General features: G+C 44.7%; 1 protein-coding gene across 11 annotated transcripts in view; it reads right to left on the minus strand.

Moving 5' to 3' along the window:
- Positions 1–22,254, minus strand: part of NELFA (negative elongation factor complex member A) — a 64,802-nt gene that overhangs the window by 12,657 nt on the left and 29,891 nt on the right. For 6 of the 11 annotated variants that reach the window (XM_055111131.2, XM_055111134.2, XM_055111133.2 and 3 more), the window contains one exon: positions 16,134–16,251. Coding sequence is in view for 5 of the 11 variants with exons in the window: in XM_063603669.1 (XP_063459739.1) it covers positions 12,867–12,950; positions 13,654–13,896 (327 nt within the window). In the remaining 6 variants the exon portion in view is untranslated. Of the gene's footprint in view, positions 1–12,866; positions 12,951–13,653; positions 15,058–16,133; positions 16,252–22,254 lie in introns of all 11 variants that reach the window. The other 5 variants (XM_063603671.1, XM_063603670.1, XM_008965479.4 and 2 more) reach the window with 2 other exon arrangements.

Consider the following 22,254-nt stretch of genomic DNA (forward strand, 5'->3'; position numbering starts at 1 on the left):
TGGGTCTCATCCAATCAACTGAAAACCAAAGCAGAACAAAAATGCTGAGTAAGGGGAACTCCTGCCTGTTTGAGCTGGAAGACTGGTCTTTTCCAGCCTTCAGACTCAGGCTGAAACATCAGCTCTTCCTGGGTCTTGAGTCTCAGGGCTTACATCACTGGCTCTCCTGGTGTGTGTGCATGTATGTGTCTGTATACCCTCTTGGTTCTGTTTCTCTGGAGACCCTGACTGATACACTGTGGAACACATCCAGCCCAGTCATCTAGTCACCGTGTATCTATGGTCCTATGTAGAAAAGTTTAATTTTCAGAATGACATCCCTAAGGTACCAGACCCCTAAACAAATGAAGGAAGAAAACTAACATAAATTAGAATGTCTTATAAACCTTTTTTTAAATACCAAGAAAATAAATAAAAATATTTTTCAGAAAAGTAAATGACCCAGAATGGCCTAGTCCTTTCACAATCCAGTTAAATGAGGTCTTTATCACAATTTCTTGTAATACATAAGGACGAAGTCCAAGAAAAATACATATAAAATAAAGCTGGTATATTTATATTAATGTTAGATGGAAGCAGATTTTAAGAACAAAACATTACTAAATACAGAGAATCTCTAGGTAAAGATCCAAGGTTGAGCTCACATGGTAACTATAACAACTATACACTTGGATGCACCTAATAACACAGCCCCAAAATATATAGAGCATAAGCTGAGAAGGAGGAACAGACAAACCCATAATCCTAACGAGGAGATCAACAAATCCTCTTCTCACTGATTTTTTTTTTTTTTTAAACCAAGCTGCACGTGCCTGTAGTTCTAGATACTTGGGAGGCTGAGGAGTTTGAGTCCAGCCTGAGCAACATAGTAAGACCCCACACCTTTAAAACAAAAAACAGTTAAGAATAGAATAGATTTGTACAACATGATTATACAAATTGGCCTAATGAACATCCACTGAGCAATGGATCTCAAAACTAGAGAGTACATATGATTCGCAAGCTTACTTGCAACATTTACAAAAACTGACCATACATTTTGCCATTAAGCAGATCTTAAATTTCAAACAACTAAAATAAACCATATTCTCTCACAAGAGCTCAATACAGCTAGAAATTAATAATAAAAACAAAACTATCTTCCCCTCCAATGCAGGGAAATTAAGAAACATTTCTAAATTACACAGGGATCAGTGAAGAACTTACTTAAATTAAAAAAGTGTGACGATACAGTTCTGTGACTATCAAAACTTGTGGGATGCGGCTTACACTGTAATTAGAAGAGAATTTATGGACACACACACATACACACACGAAAAGAAGCCTGAGATTGGCATCCATCTTTAAAACTTAGAAAAAGAGCAACAAAGTAAGTACAAAGACAGGAGAAAGAAGAAAATTAGTGCAAAAATTAGTGAAACAGAAATCCAAGTTCAACAAAGCCAGAAGCTGGTAGTTTGAAAATTCTTATAAAATCAACAAACATCTGGTGAGATGGATCAAGGGGGAAAAAATAAGAAATAATCACTATACATGCTTCTGACATTTAAAAAGATGTTTGAGCTGGTCATATTGGCTCCTGCCTGTAATCCCAGCAATTTGGGCAACCAAGGCATGTGGATCACTTGAGGTCAGGAGCTTGAGACCAGACTGGCCAACGTGGCAAAAGCCTGTCTCTACTAAAAATACAAAAATTAGCTGGGAATGGTGGCACACGCCTGTGATCCCAGCTACTCAGAAGGCTGAGGCACGATAATCACTTGAGTCTGGAAGGTGGAGGTTGCAGTGAGCCAAGATTGCACCATTGCACTCCAGCCTCGATGACAGAAGGGTATTTGAGACACTCTCTCTACAAAAAATTTTTAAAAAAAGAAAAGTAGGCAGGTATGGTGGTGCATGCCTGCAGTCTTAGCTGCTCAGGAAGGTGAGGCAGGAGATCACTTGAGCTTAGGAGTTTAAGGTTACAGTAAGTTATGATCACATCACTGCCACTCCAGCCTGGGTGACAGTGACACTATGCATTAAAACAAACAAACAAACAAACAAAAACAAAACCCATAAAAACAAAAATCAATACTGAAAAATCCTCCCACAAAGTAAATTTCAGGTCCAGAAGACTTCATTACCAAGTTCTACCAAATATTTAGGAAGAAATCACTCCATTAGTAAACAAACTTTCCAAAGAAAAAGAAAAGACCAGATACGTTACAAATCCTTTTTTAAGGGTAGCATAACCCCAATACCAAAATCCAACAAAGACAGTCTGAGTAAGTAAAACTACAGGTCAATCTCACCCAAGAACAAAGATATAATACAAAATTCCTATACAAAACATCAGGATGATATAATCTAACAACATAAAATGACCAATTTAGGTTTACCGCAGGAATGCAAGGTTGGTTTATAATTAAAGCTATTTTGTTAATGTGGTGAATTACATGTCAATAGATATTTAAGCATTTGATAAAATTTAAAGTTCCTTTGTGCTCACACCCACTAGGATGGCTATATCAAAAAGATAACAAATGTTGGCAAGGATGTGAGAGACTGAACACTCAAAAATCACTATGGAGAAAGTAAGATGGTGTAGCCACTATGGAAAATAGTTTGGCAATTTCTCAAAATGTTAAATATAGAATAACCTGGGCAGCCCAGACAAGTGGTTCCCCCCACTGAAGCACACTCCCTCCATCATGGGACAAAGTGCTTCGTTAAACGGGTCCTGCTCCCTATGTCACCCAACTAGGTGAGACCCTCCAACAGGGGTTGTCAGACACCCTATGCAGGAGTGATCCTACTGGCATCAGGTTGGTGCCCCTCGAGATCAGAGGTCCCAGAAAAAGGAGCAGGCACCCATCTTTGCTGTTCTCCAGCCTCCTTTAGTGACACCTCCAGGCATGGGAGTGAATCAGAGGAATATGGCCTGAAGTGAACCCCCAGCAAACTGCAGCAGCCCTACAGAAGAGGGACATGACTACGGCAAGGAAAACAAAACGAGCAGAAAATGACAACAGCATCAACAACAACCATAACAACCACAACAAAAGGCCCCATCCAAGGGTCAGCAGCCTCAAAGACTGAAACTAGACAAACTCACGAAGATGAGAAAGAATCAACAAAAAAATGCTGAAAACCCCAAAGGCCAGAGTGCCTCTTCTCCTCCAAACGATCACAATGTCTCTCCATCAAGGGCGCAGAACTAGACGGAGGATCGGATGGACGAGCTGACAGAAGTAGGCTTCAGAAGATGGGTAATAAAAAAAAAACAACGTTGAACTAAAGGAGCATGTTCTATCCCAATGCAAAGAAGCTAAGAACCTTGATAAAAGGTCAGAGGAATTGCTAACTAGAATAACCGGTTTAGAGAGGAACATAAATGACCTGATGAAGCTGAAAAACACAGCACGAGAACCTCATGAGTCATCCGCAAGTATTAACAGCCGAATCCACCAAGCGGAACAAAGGATATCAGAGTTTGAAGACCACCTTACTGAAATAAGACATGCAGACAACAATAGAGAGAAAAGAATGAAAAGGAACAAACAAAGCCTCCAAAAAACACGGGATTTCATAAAAAGACCAAACCTACTACTGACTGGAGTACCAGAAGGAGACGGGGAGAATGGAAACAAGCTGGAAAACACACTTAAGGATATTATCCAGGAGAACTTCCTCAACCTAGAAAGACAGGCCAACATGCAAATTCGGGAAATACAGAGAACCCCACTAAGACACTCCATGAGAAGATCAACCCCAAGACACATAATCATCAAATTCTCCAAGGTCGAAATGAAGGAAAAACTGTTCAGAGCAGCCAGAGAGAAAGGCCAGGTCACCTACAAAGGGAAGCCCATCAGACTAACTAATGGCGGACCTCTGCAGAAACTCTATAAGCCAGAAGAGTTTGGGGGCCAATATTCAACATTCTTAAAGAAAAGAATTTTCAACCCAGAATTTAATATCCAGCCAAACTAAGCTTCATAAGTGAAGGAGAAATAAAATCTTTTCCAGACAAGCAAATGCTGAGGGATTTTGTTACCACCAGCCCCACCCCGGAAGAGCTCTTGAAAGAAGCACTAAATATGGAAAGAAAAACCAGTACGAGTCACTGAAAAAACACACCAAAATATAGAGACCAATGAGATTACAAAGAAACTGCATCTAGTGTGCAAAATAACCAGATAGCATCATGATTACAGGACCGAATTCACACATAACAATATTAACCTTCAATGTAAATGGGCTAAATGCCCCAATTAAAAGACACAGACTGGCAAATTGGATAAGGAGTCAAGACCCATTGGTGTGCTGTATGCAGAAGACTCATCTTACATGCAAAGACACACACAGGCTCAGAATAACGGGATGGAGGAAACTTCAAGCAAATGGAAAGCAAACAAACAAAAAGACAGGGGTTGCAATCCTAGTCTCTGACAAAACAGACTTTAAACCAACAAAAATCAAAGAAGACAAGAAGGGTATTACACAATGGTAAAGGGAACAATTCGACAAGAAGAGCTAACTATCCTAAATATATATGCACCCAATACAGGAGCACCCAGATTCATAAAACAAGTTCTTACAGACCTACAAAGAGACTTAGACTCCCACACAATAATAGGGGGAGACTTTAACACCCCACTGTCAGTATTAGATCAACGAGACAGAAAACTAACAAGGATATTCAGGACTTGAACTCAGCTCTGGATCAAGTGGACCTAGTAGACATCTACAGAACTCTCTACCTCAAATCAACAGAATATACATTCTTCTCAGTGCTACGTGGCACTTACTCTAAAATCGACCACGTAATTAACTGGAAGTAAGCAAATGCAAAAGAACTGAAATCATAACAGTCTCTCAGACCACAGTGCAAATTAGAACTCAAGATTAAGAAACTCACTCAAAACCACACAATTTCATGGAAATTGAACAACCTGCTCCTGAATGACTCCTGGATAAATAATGAAATTAAGGCAGAAATCAGGAATTTCTTTGAAACCAATGAGAACAAAGAGACAATGTAGCAGAATCTCTGGGACACAGCTAAAGCAGTGTTAAGAGGGAAATTTATAGCATTAAATGCCCATATCAGAAAGCTAGAAAGATCTCAAATCAACACCCTAACATCACAATTAAAAGACCCAGAGAGGCAAGAGAGCAAACTAACCCCAAAGCTAACAGAAAACAAGAAATAACTAAGATCAGAGAAGAATTAAAGGGCATAGAGACACGAAAAACCCTCCCCCCCAAAAAATATCAACAAATCCAGGAGCTGGTTTTTTGAAAAAATTAACAAAATAGACAGAATGCTAGCTAGACTAATAAAGAAGAGAGAGAAGAATCAAATAGACACCAAAAAAAATAATAATAATAATAAAGGTGCTATCACAACTGACCCCACAGAAATACAAACTACCATCAGAGAATACTATAAACACCTCTACACAAATAAACTAGAAAATCTAGAAGAAATGGATAAATTCCTGGGTGCATACACCCTCCCAAGACTAAACCAGGAAGAAGTCGAATCCCTGACTAGACCAATAACAAGCTCTGAAATTGAGGCAGTAACAACCTACCAACCAAAAGAAGCCCAGGACCAGACGGACTCATAGCTGAATTCCACCAGAAATACAAAGAGGAGCTGGCACCATTCCCTCTGAAAGTATTCCAAACAATTGAAAAGGAGGGACTCCTCCCTAACTCATTTTATGAGGCCAACATCATCCTGATACCAAAACTGGGAAGAGACAACAAAAAAGAAAACTTCAGGCCAACATCCCTGATGAACATCAATGTGAAAATCCTCAATAAAATACTGGCAAACCGAATCCAGCAGCACATCAAAAAGCTTATCCACCACGATCAAGTGGCTTCATCCCTGGGATGCAAGGCTGGTTCAACATACGCAAATCAACAACCATAATCTATCACATAAACAGAACCAAAGACAAAAACCACATGATCATCTCAACAGATGCAGAAAAGGCCTTTGATAAAATTCAACATCCCTGCATGTTAAAAACTCTCAATAAGCTAGGTATTAATGGAACATATCTCAAAATATTAAGAGTTATTTAAGACAAACCCACAGCCAATACCATATTGAATGGGCAAAAGCTGGAAGCATTCTCTTTGAAAACTGGTACAAGACAAGGATGTCCTCTCTCACCACTCCTATTCAACATAGTACTGGAATTTCTGGCCAGGGCAATTAGGCAAGAGAAAGAAATAAAGAGTATTCAAATAGGAAGAGAGGAAGTCAAGTTGTCTCTGTTTGCAGATGACATGATTTTATATTTAGAAAACCCCATCAACTCAGCCCAAAAACTTGTTGAACTGATAAGCAACTTCAGCAAAGTCCGAGGATACAAAATCAATGTGATTTTAATAGGCGAGCAGAGAGCCAAATCATGAATGAACTCCCATTCAAAATCACTAGAGAATAAAATACCTAGGAATACAGCTAACAAGGGATGTGAAGGACCTCTTCAAAGAGAACTACAAACCACTGCTGAAGAAAATAAGAGAGGGGCCAGGTGCAGTGGCTCATGCCTGCAATCCCAGCACTTTGGGAGGCCGAGACAGGCAGATTACCTGAGGTCAGGAGTTTGAGACCAGCCTGGCCAACATGGTTAAACCCCGTCTCTACTAAAAATACACAAATTAGCCGGGCGTGGTGGCACAAGCCTGTAATCCCAGCTACTCGGGAGGCTGAGGCAGGAGAACTGCTTGAGCAAGGGAGGCGGAGGTTGCAGTGAGCCGAGATCGTGCCACTGCACTCCAGCCTGGCCGACAGAGCGAGACTCTGTCTCAAAAGAAAAAAAAAAAAAAAGGCCAGGCACGGTGGCTCATGCCTGTAATCCTAGCACTTTGGGAGGCCGAGGCGGGCGGATCATGAAGTCAGGAGATCGAGACCATCCTGGCTAACACGGTGAAACCCTGTCTCTACTAAAAATACAAAAAATTAGCCAGGCGTGGTGGCGGGTGCCTGTAGTTCCAGCTATAGGGAGGCTGAGGCAGGAGAATGGCGTGAACCCGGGAGGCGGAGCTTGCAGTGAGCCGAGATCGCGCCACTGTACTCCAGCCTGGGCGACAGAGCGAGACTCCATCTCAGAAAAAAAAAGAAAAAACAGAAAATAAGAGAGTACACAAACAAATGGAAAAGCATTCCATCCTCATGGATAGGAAGAATCAGTATCATGAAAATGGCCATACTGCTCAAAGTAACTTACAGATTCAATGCTATTCCTAACAAACTACCATTGACATTCTTCACAGAATTAGAAAAAACTATTTTAAATTTCATATGGAATCAAAGAAGATCCCATATAGCCAAGACAATCCTAAGCAAAAAGAACAAAGCTGGAGGCATCACGCTACCTGACTTCAAACTACACTTACAAGGCTACAGTAACCAAAACAGTATGGTACTGGTACCACAACAGACCTATAGACCAATGGAGAAGAACAGGGACCTCAGAAATAACACCACACATCTACCAGCATCTGATCTTTGACAAATCTGACAAAAACAAGCAATGGGGAAAGGATCTTCTATTCAGTAAATGGTGCTGGGAAAACTGGCTAGCCATATGCAGAAAACTGAAACTGGACCTCTTCCTTACACCTCATACAAAAAATTAATTCAAGATGCATTAAAAACTTAAATGTAAAACCCAAAACCATAAAAATCCTAGAAGAAAACCTAGGCAATACCATTCAGGACACAGTCACGGCCAACGACTTCATGACAAAAATGCCAAAAGCAATGGCAACAAAAGCCAAAATTGACAAATGGGATCTAATTAAACTAAAGAGCTTCTGCTCAGCAAAAGAAACCACCATCAGAGTGAACAGGCAACCTACAGAATGGGAGAAAATTTTTGCAATCTACTCATCTGACAAAGGGCTAATATCCAGAATTTACAAGGAACTTAAACATATTTATAAGAGAAAAACAACCCCATCAAAAAGTGGGCAAAGGAGGTGAACAGATACCTCTCAAAAGAAGACATTTATGAGGCCAATAAACATGAAAAAAAGCTCTACGTCACTGATCATCAGAGAAATGCAAATCAAAACCACAATGAGATACCATCTCATGCCAGTCAGAAGGGCGATTACTAAAAAGTCAGGAAACAATAGATGCTGGCGAGGCTGTGGAGAAATAGGAAGGCTTTTACACTGTTGCTGGGAGTGTAAATTAGTTCAACCATTGTGGAAGACAGCATGGCGATTCCTCAAGGATCTAACACCAGAAATACCATTTGACCCAGCAATCCTGTTACTGGATATATACCCAAAGGAATATAAATCATTCTGCTATAAAGACACATGTACATGTATGTTTACTGCAGCACTGCTTACAATAGCAAGGACATGGAACCAACCCAAATGCCCATCAATGATGGACTGGATAAAGAAAATGTGATACATATACACCATGGAATACTATGCAGCCATAAAAAGGAATGAGATCCTGTCCTTTGCAGGGACATGGATGAAGCTGGAAGCCATCATCCTCAGCAAACTAACAAAGGAACAGAAAACCAAACATTGCATGTTCTCACTCATAAGTGGCAGGTAGTTGAACACTGAGAACACATGGACACAGAGAGGGGAACAACACACACCAGGGCCTATTGGGGTAGCAGTGACGGGAGGGAACTTAAAGGACGGGTCAATAGGTGCAGCAAACCATGGCACACGTATACCTATGTAACAAATCTGCATGTTCTGCATATGCATCCTTTTTTTTTTTAAAGAAGAAATAAAGGCTGGGAGCAGTGGCTCATGCCTGTAATCCCAGCACTTTGGGAGGCCAAGGCAGGTGGATCACAAGGTCAAGAGATGGAGACCATCCTGGCCAACATGGTGAAACCCCGTCTCCACTAAAAATACAAAAATTAGCTAATTAGCTGGGCATGGTGGCGCGTGTCTCTAGTCCCAGCTACTGGGGAGGCTGAGGCAGGAGAATCCCTTGAACCTGGGAGGCGCAGGTTGTGGTGAGCCGAGATCGCGCCACTGCACTCCAGCCTGGCGACAGGGCAAGACTCTGTTTCAAAAAAAAGAAAAAAAAAAGAAGAAGAAGAAAAAAGAAAACATTACATTAAGTGAAAGAAGTCAGGCACAAAAGACCAGATGTATGATTCTATTTATATAAAATATCCTGAATAGACAAATCTATAGAAGCAAAAAGTAGATTACTAGTCACCTAGGAGTGGGGAGGAAGAGGACTGGGGAAATGCTAGTGAGTATAGGATTTATTTGGGGGATGATGAAAATGTTTGAAAATTGACTAGAATGATCATCAAACCTGTAAATATACTAAAAACTACTGAACTGTACATTTTAAATGGTGATCTATCTGGCATAATTATATGGTACATAAATAATATCTTTTGAGACAGGGTCTTATTCTGTCGGCCAGGCTAGAGTGCAGTGATACAATCATGGCTCGCCGCATCCTCAACCTCCCAGGCTCAAGTGATCCTCTCGCCACAGCCTCCCAAGTAGCTGGGACCACAGCCATGTGCCGCCACCCCTGGCTAATTTTTGTATTTTTTATAGAGACAGGGTTTCACCATATTGCTTAGGCTGATCTCAAATGCCTGGGTTCAAGCAATCCGCCCATCTTGGCCTCCCAAAGTGCTGAGATTACAGGCATGAGCTAATCCACCCAGCTATACATTATATTTTAATAAAGCTTTTTTTTTTTTTTGAGACAGAGTCTTGCTGTCGCCCAGGCTGGAGTGCAGTGGCGCGATCTCGGCTCACTGCAAGCTCTGCCTCCTGGGTTCACGGCATTCTTCTGCTTCAGCCTCCCTAGTAGCTGGGACTACAGGCGCCTGCCACCATGCCCGGCTAATTTTTTTGTATTTTTTCTTTAGAGACGGGGTTTCACCATGTTAGCCAGGATGGTCTCCATCTCCTGGCCTCGTGATCCGCCCGCCTCGGCCTCCCAAAGTGCTGGGATTTACAGGTGTGAGCTACTGCACCCAGCCAATAAAGCTATTTTTAAAAAATTCATGATTAAAATTTTTTTTTACAAGTCTTCTAAGAAGAGAATTTCCTTAACTAGATAAAGGGTATTTATTAAAGACAACAGGGAACATAATGCTCACTGGCAAAACATTCCGAGTTCTCCCTGTGTGATCGGAGGTAAGACAATGAGCTGGAGGGTCCTAGCCAGTCCAGTGAGACGAGAAAAAAAAACAAAAGGTAATTGGAGAAAGAAAAATAATATGAAGTGCACAGAAAAATCAAGGAGATTCTATAGAAAAAAAAAATTTTTGCAACTAGCAAAACTTTAGCACAGATGCTAGTCACAAATTCATTATCCAAAAATCTGGCTGGGCATAGTGGCTCACCTGAGGTCAGGAGTTCGAGAGCAGCCTGGCCAACATGGTGAAACCCCATCTCTACTAAAAATACAAAAATTAGCCAGGGGTGGTGGTGCATGCCTGTAATCCCAGTTACTCGGGAAGCTAAGGTAGGAGAATCACCTGAGCTCAGGAGGCGGAGGTTGCAGTGAGCTGAGATCGCGCCACTGCTCTCCAGCCTGGGTGAGAGAGTGAGATCTCCGTCTAAAAAACAAACAAACAAACAAAAACAAAAATCAACGCATTTCTATATACCAGCAACAAGTAAAAACTAAGACTTTAACAGATACCATTTACAACGGCATGGAAAAATATGAAATAGGTGGTAATATATGAGATGGAAGACCCCTACAGAGATCACAAAGAACATCTAAATAGATATGCCCACACCCACAAATTATAGGACGCAATATAAAGAGGACAGCACCCCAGAATGAACTGCAAGTTCAGCTCAGCCTTAAAATCCCAGCAGGCAGGCTCTACATGTTTAAGAAGTAAGTATAGAAGATACATGTGGAAGTGTGAAGGGACAAGAATAGCCATAGATGATCCCGGAGAAAGATACAGTGGGAGGGTTTGCTCCGTCCGCTAACAAGGCTTATAAATAAAGTGACAAGAACCGACTTAGTGGGTTATTAGCACATCGATATGTAAATGACCAAAAGAACAGAGCACAGCCCAGAAACACATCCACAGCAGAAGTTGCAGTGCAGATCAATGGAAAAGGACAGTCATTTCAATCAACGTTGGGTGCTGGACTAATTGCACATCCATGTGGAAAATCAGACTCCCTGCTTCACACAATCAATCATCAATTCCACGCAGACTGAAGATTCAAGTGCGAAAGGTAAAACTGTACAGCTACGCCAAGATAACCCAGGGAGTGTTCCGGGCATGTCCCTCGGGGAGACACAAGAGGCACCAATGATAGTGGGCGGATGAATACACCATCTATGTTAAAACTAGGAGCTTCTATTCATCCATGATTCCAGGAAAAGGGCTGGGCGCACAGATCACACCTGTAATCCCAACACTATGGGAGGCCAAGGCAGGAGGATCACTTGAGGCTAGGAGTTCAAGACCAGCCTGGGCAATACAGTAAGACCCCCATCTCCATACACATGCACAAAAATTAGCCAGGCGTGGTGGCAGCGCATCAGTCCCAGCTACTACAGAGGTTTAGGAGGGAGGACTGCTTAAGCCCAGGAGTTCAAGGTTAAAGTGAGCTATGATTATACCACTAGACTCCAGCCTGGGTGACAGAGTGAGACGCTGTCTCAAAAAAAAAAAAAAAAAAAAAAAAAAAAAAAGGATTCCAGGAAGCTAAGTCAAAGTCAAAGGACAACTGGGAGATATTTGTAACTGAAAAAGGACTGATATCTAGCATTTATAATAAATAATAAAAAAGACACTCTTACAAAACAATGGGAAAAAAGAGAATTTAAAAGCAGATTTGAATATACAATTCTCAAAGCAGAAAACCAAACAGCAGGCCGAGTGCCATGGCTCACACCTGTAATCCCAGCTCTTCAGGAGGCTGAGGCAAGCAGATTGCTTGAGGTCAGGAGTTCAAGACCAGCCTGGGCAGCATGGTGAAACCCTGTAGTCCCAGCTACTCAAGAGGCTGAGATGGGAAGATCTGAGGTGAGGAGGTCAAGGCTGCAGTGAGTCACGATGGTGCCACTGCACTCCAGCCTGGGTGACAGCGCCAGACCCTGTCTCAAACAAAACACAAACACAAAAACAAAACACTCTGAAAAATAACTTGGCATGATCCTATGATCCTCACAATTCCACTCGTAGATGTTATACCCTAGAGAAATCCAAGATTCCAAACACCTGAACATATGACCGTAATGTAGTAACGGGATGATTTACAAGAGCACAAAAGCTAAGCGTGTCACTGTGGCAGAATGGATAAAGTGCCTCGTGCTCACAGACAGGAATACCACGCAGCAGTGAAAATTAAACTGCAGTCAGCTGCAACGTGGATGAAACTGTCACGGCGTCGACCAAAAAGACACATGCACGCCACACACAAAATACACTATGATACCATCACACTAAGTCCAAATCCGGCAACCAAGCTGTGCCATTTAGGGGTGCATAAATAATTGCTAACACCGGGGAGATGGCACAGAAATGATTACCTTTCCAAAATGAGGAAGGGGAAAGGAAGAAGGCCGTGATTACCAGTGGGAGGCTTCCAAAGAACAGGCATGGTTCTACTTCTCCACCTGTGTAAGGATCACAGGAGTGGCTCGCGATGCTATTATTATTCGTTAAACTGAACAAAAATGCACTTTTCCACACATATCATATCTCAATCAAAAACAATTACAACCTGTAATAGCTAATAATACATCAGTAGCCAAGAACGTTTAAACAACCATGGGGCTTCAATAGTCTGCAAAACTACTCGGTTTATTTCGCACGGAAAGCGATACAATACAAAGTTTAGGAAAAAAGAAAACAAACCTCACACACCCACTTATTGGAATGACGCAAAACGGCGTGTAGAAAAGAGTAAAACGGACACAGAGCGCTCCGGACGGCCGGGGTCTTTGCGAGGTGAGAACAAGAAAATCCAGTCAGCGGACACTGGAGCTACCGAGCCCAGGCCGCCCCTTCCTCACGCGGGGGTTTCTCTCGGGATCCCCGCCCTCGCCCAGGTCACCAGGGCTGCGTCCCCGACGGGAAACCCCGATGGGAGACCCCGCTGGGGCCGGCGCACCCCCGCTCCAAGAGTCGGTCGCTTCGGCACGGTGGGGGATTAGGGTGGTGAGGACCGAAGGCGGGGGAGGCGGGGGCGGGTGGGGATGAGTACCCGGGGGCCCAGGGAGGGGAGTGAGAACCTGGGGGTCGTAGCGAGAACCCAGGGCCCGGCGGGGAGGAGGTTGGGGATCCCAAGGGAGGTGAAAACTTGGGTAGGGGTGAGGACGAAAGGTAGGGAGGTGAGGACCCTAGGGGGGGATTCCCAGGGGGCGAGGAGGGGCGGGGGGTCCTGAAGACCCACGGTGGGGATGAGAACCGAGGTGGGAGATGAGGATCGAGGCGGGGGATGACGACTCAGGGGGAGGTGAGGACTGGAGGGAGGGATTCGGAGGAGCGAGGAGGGGGCGTGAGGGCGGGGCGGGGGGGTTAACAGTCTGAAGGGGGATGGGAAGGTTGGGGGAGGGAGCGAGGAGGGTCCGGAGTTGGGTGTGCGGGTCAGAAGTGGGAAGGTTGGGAATCTGGGGGCCGCGGGGCGCCCCGCCTGCCTTACCTCGTCCACCGTGCGGCGCGGGAGGTGCAGCGTCCCGAGTAGCAACTTGAGCTTCACTGCCGACGAGAGGCCATGGAAGCAGAGACGGATGTTGTCGATGACCGCGGCCGTGAGCAGGGACGCGATGCTGGGCGGCGCCCACAGCTCGTCCGTGGCCCCCAGCTTGTTGTGCAGCCACAGGCCCGTGTCGCTCTCCCGCATGGACGCCATCTTGGGGGAAAGCGCGCGCCGCTGCCCCGGCATCTTATGAAGACACCTACGCGTCCCTGGCTAGGACCCCAACATGGCGGCGCCCGTCGGGCTGCGGGCCGCAGAGGCGGCGCAGGCGGCGCGGTCCCACGAGCGGGGCTTCCCCGGAGAGCGCTTCTGGGTGGCGGCTGCGTCTCCGGGAAGCTTTGTGGCAAAGCCGAGAGCCGGAAGGACGGGGTGCCGCTGAGCAAGGACTATCGGCTTCCGTAAAACATCATGGCGGCGCCCGCTGCCGGCTCTCGGGAAGACCGCAAAAGATGACGTCACGATCAGGCGCGCGTATTCGCGTCTTGGGAGCCCGGGCTGCGGCCTGGCATTCGCAGTGCAGGTGTCAAGCGCCGCAGACTTGCTGCTCGCGCGGTGGGACGGAGGCTCCCTGTGGCGCCTGCCCCGCCGTCCGCTCTTCGCTTTTTCCCCGCTTGGGTCTCGGCGCGGACCGTGTGGACGCCGCGCCCCCGCGGGCCCAGCACCTGCACGGAGAGGAGCCGCAGCCCTGCGGAGCGAGCCTGCGGGATCCCGGTCGCAGCGCTGAGCTTCCGTCCCCCGCTGAGCCCGCTCTGCCCGTGGCGCGCCGCCGACGGGGCTGCGCTGAGCATGCGGGTCGGAGGGCGCTCGGGAGCTGTCCAGGGGCACCCGTGACCCCGCAGTGCAGGGAGGCCCCGGCCCCCAGTCGGGCTGGAGCCGCCGGGTAGGAGCCAGTAGTGAACTTTTCAGTTTTAAAAGCTTGTCATTAGGTACAAACATGAGTAAAAGTTAAACTTCATTTTATTAAATTTGTTTTACCCTTTTGTCTTTTTGACGAGGCCTTCCTATGTTGGCCAGGCTGGTCTCAAACTCCTGGGCTCAAGCGATCCGCCCGCCCGCCTCTGCCTCCCAGAGTGCTGGGGTTACAGGTCGGGGCCGCCTTGCCTGGCTTCTGTATTATATCTTTTTTTAAAAGATCTTTTCCTTATTGTTCCACTGCCATGCTCCTGCCGCCGTTCACAGCTATTGCCACTGGGCGGTGGGAACGCCGGGAGAACAGGGCTCAGCCCAGCTGCTAGCAGTGCCCTGGCCCTGGCAGCTTGAACTTGGCAGTCCTGCGGAAGTCACGCGGGGGAAACCCGCAAATGCTACGGATCAGGGCTGGAGCGGTGGTTTTGTTGATTGCTTAAACTGAAGAAAGTGATAGAGAAAATGTTGATGATAAAGGTTAAACTTAAAACTGTGTCATGTCGACAACCGTTACATTGCAAATAGCACATAAAATTTAAGAGAATATTTTTTAAATGATTCAAAAGTGTCGAATTCAGCAAAGACAAGTTATTGACTAATGGGTGAAGTTGTGACATCAGTGGGGCTAGTGCTGAAAGAAGTTTAATGATTAGGCCGGGCACGGTGGCTCACGCCTGTAATCCCAGCGCTTTGGGAGGCCGAGGCGGGTGGATCACCTGAGGTCGGGAGTTCGAGACCAGCCTGGCCAGCATGGAGAAACCTCGTCTCTACTAAAAATACAAAGTTAGCCGGGCTTGGTGGCGCATGGCTTGCCTGTAAGCCCAGCTACTCGGGAGGCTGAGGCAGGAGAATGGCTTGAACCCGGGAGGCGGAGTCTGCGGTGAGCTGAGATTTTGCCATTGCACTCCAGCCTGGGCCACAAGAGCAAAACTCCCTCTCAAAAAAAAAAAAAAAAAAAAAGTTTAATAATTCTAATCTGAGGGTAAGAAATAGTTTAACAGTGGACGACATATCAAATTTAGTATGAGAAGAGTGAAAGGTACTTCAAGTTGTGAAATCATGATTGAACCGTAAACATTAGTTGGTTGAAATGAAAATTTTTGTTCACAGAAACCTGTGTGCAAACGTTTATAGCAGCTTTATTTATAATAGCCCCAAACTTGGAACAATCCGAATGATTCTGACCCCCAACTGTCTGTAGCTTTCTGTAGGATACGCAGCACTTTTCTGTATACAGTGCTTGATACATCTTGAGTCTTCAGTTTTATGCAGGAAAAATCCAAGTTAACATCTGGCTTAACCAAGAAGACAAACCACTAGGAGGACTTAGTTACAGCATCAGAAAGCAATGGATTAATATTCAGAATGAAAAAAGGAATGCTTGTAAATCGACGAGAAAAAGACCGACAATAGACAGATGTGCAGAAGATAAGAATAGGCAATTCACAGCCTGGCCATCATAGTGAAACCCCGTCTCTACTAAAAATACAAAAACAGTGGGGCGTGGTGGTGCATACCTGTCATCCCAGCTACTCAGGAGGCTGAGGCAGGAGAATCGCTTGAACCCAGGAGGCGGAGGTTGGAGGGAGCGGAAATCACACCACTGCACTCAGGCGTGGGCCACAGAGCGAGACTCTGTCTCAAAAAAAAAAAAAAAAAAAAAAAAAAAGGCAATTCGTAGGAGAAACCCAAATACCGGAGAAGCACATGGAGAGATGCTTAAATTCATCAGCAACCTGACAAATCCAAATTAACAAGATGCCTCATTACACCTATCAGATTGCAAAATTAGAAAGCCAAAGTTTTTTTCATTTTAAAATATGGTATCCAGTTGTTCCCACATTATTTGTCGAAATGACGATCCTTCCTGGACTTTTCTATCCTGACTTACTCATCTATCTTTATGCCAATACCAGACTGTCTTGGTTACTATAGCTTTCTAAAATAAGTCTTGAAATCAGGTAGTGTTAATTCTCTGACTTTGATTTTTTTTTTAAGTTATTTGGGTTATTTTAGGTCCTCTGTATTTCCTTTTTTTTTTTTTTTTTTTTTTTTTTTTTGAGGCAAGGTCTGGCTCTGTTGCCCAAGCTGGAGTGCAGTGATGCAATCTCAGCTTGCTGCAGCCTCTGCCTCCTGCGTTCAATTCTCATGACTCAGCCTTGCAAGTAGCTGGGGATACAGGCATGCACCACCAAACCTGGCTAATTTTTGTATTTTCAGTAGAGACTGGGTTTCACCCTGTTGGCCGGGCTGGTCTAGAACTCCTGACCGCAAGTGATCCACCCACCTCAGCCTTCCAAAGTGCTGGGATTACAGGTGAGCCACGGTGCCCAGCCTGCATTTCCATATAAATTTTAGAATCGTTTGTCAGTTTCTACAAAAAAAAAAAAAAGGCTTCTGGCATTTTGATTGGAATTGTGTTGAATCTGTAGGTCAGTTGAGGGAGAACTGGTAACTTCTGTCTAGTGAACATAGTATTTCTCTCTGTTTATTTGGATCTTTAAATTCTCTCAGCTAGGCTCATGGCTATGTAATCCCAGCACTTTGGGAGGCCGAGGAGGGCGGATTGCTTGAGCCCAGGAGTTGGAAACCAGCCTGAGTAACGTGGCGAAACCCCATCTCTACAAAAAATATAAAAAGCTGGGCTGGTGGTGCGCCTGTAGTCCCAGCGACTTAGGAGGTTGAGGTGGGAGGATCACTTGAGCTCAGGAGTTCAAGACCAGCCTGAGCCACATGGTGGGACTCTGTCTCTAAAAAATTAAAAATAAATTAAAAAAGAAATTTTCTCAGCCCCATTTTGTAGTTTTCAATGTAAGGGTCTTGCACATCTTTTCAGAATTGCCTCCAAGTATTGCATAACCTTGATGTGGTTGTAAAGGGTGTTGTTTAAAATTTTTAATTTATCAGTGTTTGTCGCCAGTATATAGAAATACAACAGATTTTTGTGTATTGATTTTGTATCCTGCAGCCTTGCTAAACGCATTTATTTGTTCCAGTAGTTTTTTCATACATTGTATTAGTTTTCTGCAAAGACAATCATGCCATTTGTGAAGGCAGTTTTATCTTTTTTTCTAATTTATTTGCCTGTCTCTGCAACATAAAGAGTCCTTATTTTGGCCGGGCATGGTGGCTCACATCTATAATCCCAGCACTTTGAGAGGCTGAGGCAGGCGGGTCACCTGAGGTCAGGAGTTCGAGACCAGCCTGGCCAACATGGTGAAACCCCATCTCTACTAAAAATACAAAAAATTAGCTGGGCATGGTGGCGGGCGCTTGTAATTCCAGCTACCCAGGAGGCTGAGGCAGGAGAATCGCTTGAAACCAGGAGGCGGAGGTTGCAGTTAGCGGAGATCGTGCCATTGCACTCCAGCCTGGGCAACAAGAGGGAAACTCCGTCTCAAAATCCAGACCAGCCTGGCCAACATGGTAAAACCCCATCTCTACTAAAAATACAAAAATTAGCTGGACGTGGTGGCGGGCGCCTGTAATCCCAGCTACTTGGGAGGCTGAGGCAGGGGAATCGCTTGAACCCGGGAGGCAAAGGTTGCAGTGAGTTGAGATCGTGCCGTTGCACTCCAGCCTGGGCGACCAAAGGAAAAAAAAAGTCCTTATTTTTACTTTAAAGCAATAAATTTTACAACTTTACTGAATTTCTAAAAAAAAACCCTAGTGGTATTTTGATTGGCTTTCCATTGGGTTTGTAGATTAATTTAGAGAGAACTGACATCTTTATATAGTATATGATACACAGACAAGCTTTCATTTTTCTTTATGATCTTCAGTAGACATTACTATTTTTCTCCATACAGTTTTTTTTTTTTTAAGAGAGGGTCTCACCCTGTTGCCCAGGCTGGAATGCAGTGGTGCGATCTCAGCTCACTGCAGCCTCCGCCTCCCAAGCTCAAGCGATTCTCATGCCTCAGCCTTTCAAGTAGCTGGGACTACAGGCATATGCTACCATGCCCAGCTAATTTTTGTGTTTTTCTCTTTTTTGATATAGAGTCTCGCTCTGTTGGTGAGGCTGGGGTGCAGTGGCGTGATCTCGGCTCACTGCAACCTCCGCCTCCCAGGGTCAAGCAATTCTGCCTCTCACCTTCCCTAGTAGCCTCTGCCTCCCGGGTTCAAGTGATTCTCATGGCTCAGCCTCCTGAGTAGCTGGGATTACAGGCATGCAACACCAAGCCCGGCTAATTTTTGTATTTTCGGTAGAGACGGGATTTCACCATGTTGGCCAGGCTGGTCTCGAACTCCTGATCTCAGATCCGCCCACCTCGGCCTCCCAAACTGTTGGGATCCAGGTGTGAGCCACCACACCCAGCCTATTTTTGTGGTTTGTTTGTTTGTTTGTTTAGTAGAGATGGGGTTTTGCCATGTTGGCCAGGCTGGTCTCCAACTCCTGGCCTTGAGTGATCTCCCTGCCTTGGCCTCCCAAAGTGCTGAGATTATAGGAATGAGCCACCATGCCTGGCCAGTTCTTTCTTATTTATTTTTTTTAGAGATAGGGTCTCACTCTTGCCTAGGCTGGAGTGCAGCCGTACAGTCTTGGCTCACTGCAGCCTCATAGCTGAGACTACAAGCACGTGCCACCATGCCCAGGCTAGCTTTTGAAATTTTTATAGAGATGAAGTCTCACTATGTAGAGATGACATCTCGAACTCTTGGCCTCAAGCAATCCTCCCACCTTGGCCTGCCAAAGAGCTGGGATAACAGGTGTGCACCACCACGCCAGGCCTCATACAGTTCCTAATCATTTTCATTAGCTTAACTCAGATGCCTTAGTGTATTTCATGCTCTTATGAATGATATCCTGTATTCTATTATATTTTCCAGTTGGTTATTATGAATACGAGAAATACTATTTTTTAAGTTGGACATACATCCAACAACCTTTATGGACTCCTATATTTATTCTAATAGTGGGTTGATTTAGTTGGTTATTCTGAATATTTCATTTACAGACAATGACAGTTCTGTGTCTTCCATGTATATTTATACTTTTCCTTTATTATTTTTTTGGTATTGGCCAAAGATTCCAGTCCTGTTGAACATTAGCAGGGCAGTAAGAATCCTGTTGTCTTGCTTTCAGTCGTAAAGGTATATGTCCAATTTTTTTTTCACAAGGCAGGGTCTTGCTCTATTGCCCAGGCTAGTCTCAAACTCTTGGGCTCAAGGGATCCTCCTGCCTCTGCCTCCCAAAGTGCTGAGCCTCCACACCTGGCCCATGTCTAAATTTTATCCATGAAATAATCTAAGTTATTAGTGGGTCACCTTTGTCCACTTAAGGAAGTTTTCTTGTTTCCTTTATGTTCCAGAGTTTTCATCCTAACAGTGTTTCTCTTTAAGAAAAATGAGCTTTTCCGCATCTGTTGAGAAAATCTCACGCTGCCCTTCCTTTAGGCTATGAATGTGGTGCCCAAGGTCGTGATAGGATCTCTGATGTTCAACCGTCCCTGTGCTCCTCAGAGGAGCCATACTTGTCAAGATGAATTATCTTTCAGGGCCAGAGCCAGGGCCAGGGCCCGGGCAAGGGGAGAGAGCTGAGGGAGGCTTAACAGGGGTCAGAACACTCAGCCATCACAACAAATGGTATTTGAATGCAATATTTTAAAAACTCAAAATCAATGCCAGAAAAAAATCAATGATAAACAACATACTGAAATTTTAAACAAAGACAGATAGTAACAGTGCCATGTCAAGCCATATTGGAGCTGAGGCAAGAAAACCAATCAGTGATACTGATGCTGTCGTAATTTAAAATTTTACATTTTGTTCACCATAGTTTTTTTGCATGAGTTTTGACTCTTTAAGGTAGTGTATTAAAATATTTACCTTTTAAAATATTTTTTCTTTTAAATTATTTTCCTTTTATAGGAGCTACTAAATGAAAAATATTTATCTTAATAACTATTTTGGAACCTCCTGAATATTTTGCCCAAAGCAAGTGCTTCACATACGTCACCCTAATCACAACCCTGTTTCTCTTAATTCGCTGTGAATTTCTTTAAAATTTGCACCTCTGATTATGAGTGAATTGTCCTATAATTTTATTTGTATATATTCTTTTTTATCTAGATTGGGAATTACGGCTTTCTAGCCTTTTATTTATTTATTTGAGACGGAGTCTTGCTCTGTTCCCCAGGCTGGATTGCAGTGGCACGATCTCCGCTCACTGCAAGCTCCGCCTCCTGGGTTCACGCCATTCTCCTGCCTCAGTGTCCTGAGTAGCCGGGACTACAGGAACCCGCCACGACGCCCGGCTAATTTTTTTTTTTTTTTTTTAAGTAGAGATGGGATTTCACCGTGTTAGCCAGGATGGTCTTGATCTCCTGACCTTGTGATCCGCCTGCCTCAGCCTCCCAAAGTGCTGGGATTACAGGTGTGAGCCACCGTGCCCAGCCTAGCCTTTTAAATAAGTTGGCAAGACTTTTCATCTATTCTCAGCAGCTGTGTAAAGGCAGGAGTGACCTCTCCCCTGTTGACTTTGTGTCTGCCTCTGGGCTTTCTGTAGAGTAGGTTTAGTGGCCTTTCAAATCTCAGTGCAGCCCTGCCTGCAAGCTGCTAGAGGCTACCTTCACCTGCGTGATCTATCAGAGACTTCTCTGGCTCTCTCCGTTTTAGGACTCCCTCCTGACTTCCTGCAAATTGTGTGGGTCCAGGCTCTGTTTTCTGGTTTGTAAATCCAGAAAGACAGTCAGTTTTCTGTTAGGGTTATCTGCTTGCACCATGCCGGGACTCCCTAGCTGTCCTCAGGCTTAAGCTTTGAAAATGGCCTTAAAACTCACCAGGATCAGTCAGGTGTGGTGGCTCATGCCTGTGATCCCAGCACTTTGGAAGGCCGAGGCAGGTGGATCACCTGAGGTCAGGAGTTCAAAACCAGCCTGGCCAACATGGCAAAACCCCATCTCTACTAAAAATACAAAAATTAGCCGGGCACAGTGGTGGGCACCTGTAATCCCAGCTACTCAGGAGGCTGAGGCAGGAGCATTGCTTGAATCCGGGAGGCAGAGGTCGCAGTGAGCTGAGATCACACCATTGCACTCCAGCCTGGGCAACAGAGGAAGACTTTGTCTCAAACAAACAAATTCACCAGGCTGGTCCTTTCCTCCAAGTTTTTACTTCCCTCCAAAATCCGCTTGCTTTGGTTTATGCTCCAAAGCCTTTAATCAGTGGGAGGGTTGGCCTGTTAGCTATCCCACCATACTTTTCACTGTTACATGAGTCCATTAAGTGATATGTTTGCTTATTTTTATTCTTATTTTTTTGAGACGGATTCTCACTCTGTCGCCCAGGCTGGAGTGCAGTAGTGTGATCTTGGCTCACTGCAAGCTCCGCCTCCCGGGTTCTGGCCGTTCTCCTGCCTCAGCCTCCTGAGTATCTGGGACTACAAGTCACCCGCCACCACGCCCGGCTAATTTTTTGTATTTTTATTAGAGATGGGGTTTCACCGTGTTAGCCAGCATGGTCTCAATCTCCTCACCTCGTGATCCGCCCGCCTCGGCCTCCCAAAGTGCTGGGATTGCAGGTGTGAGCCACCGCGCCCGGCCATGTTTGCTTATTTTTTAAGGTGCCCTAGATCAAATTAAAGAAGTTCCCTTCTATTCCTAATTTGCTACAGGTTTTTAAAAATCATGACCAAAC

The sequence above is a fragment of the Pan paniscus genome, chromosome 3 (genome assembly GCF_029289425.2).
Source record: "Pan paniscus chromosome 3, NHGRI_mPanPan1-v2.0_pri, whole genome shotgun sequence".
NCBI lineage: Eukaryota > Metazoa > Chordata > Mammalia > Primates > Hominidae > Pan > Pan paniscus.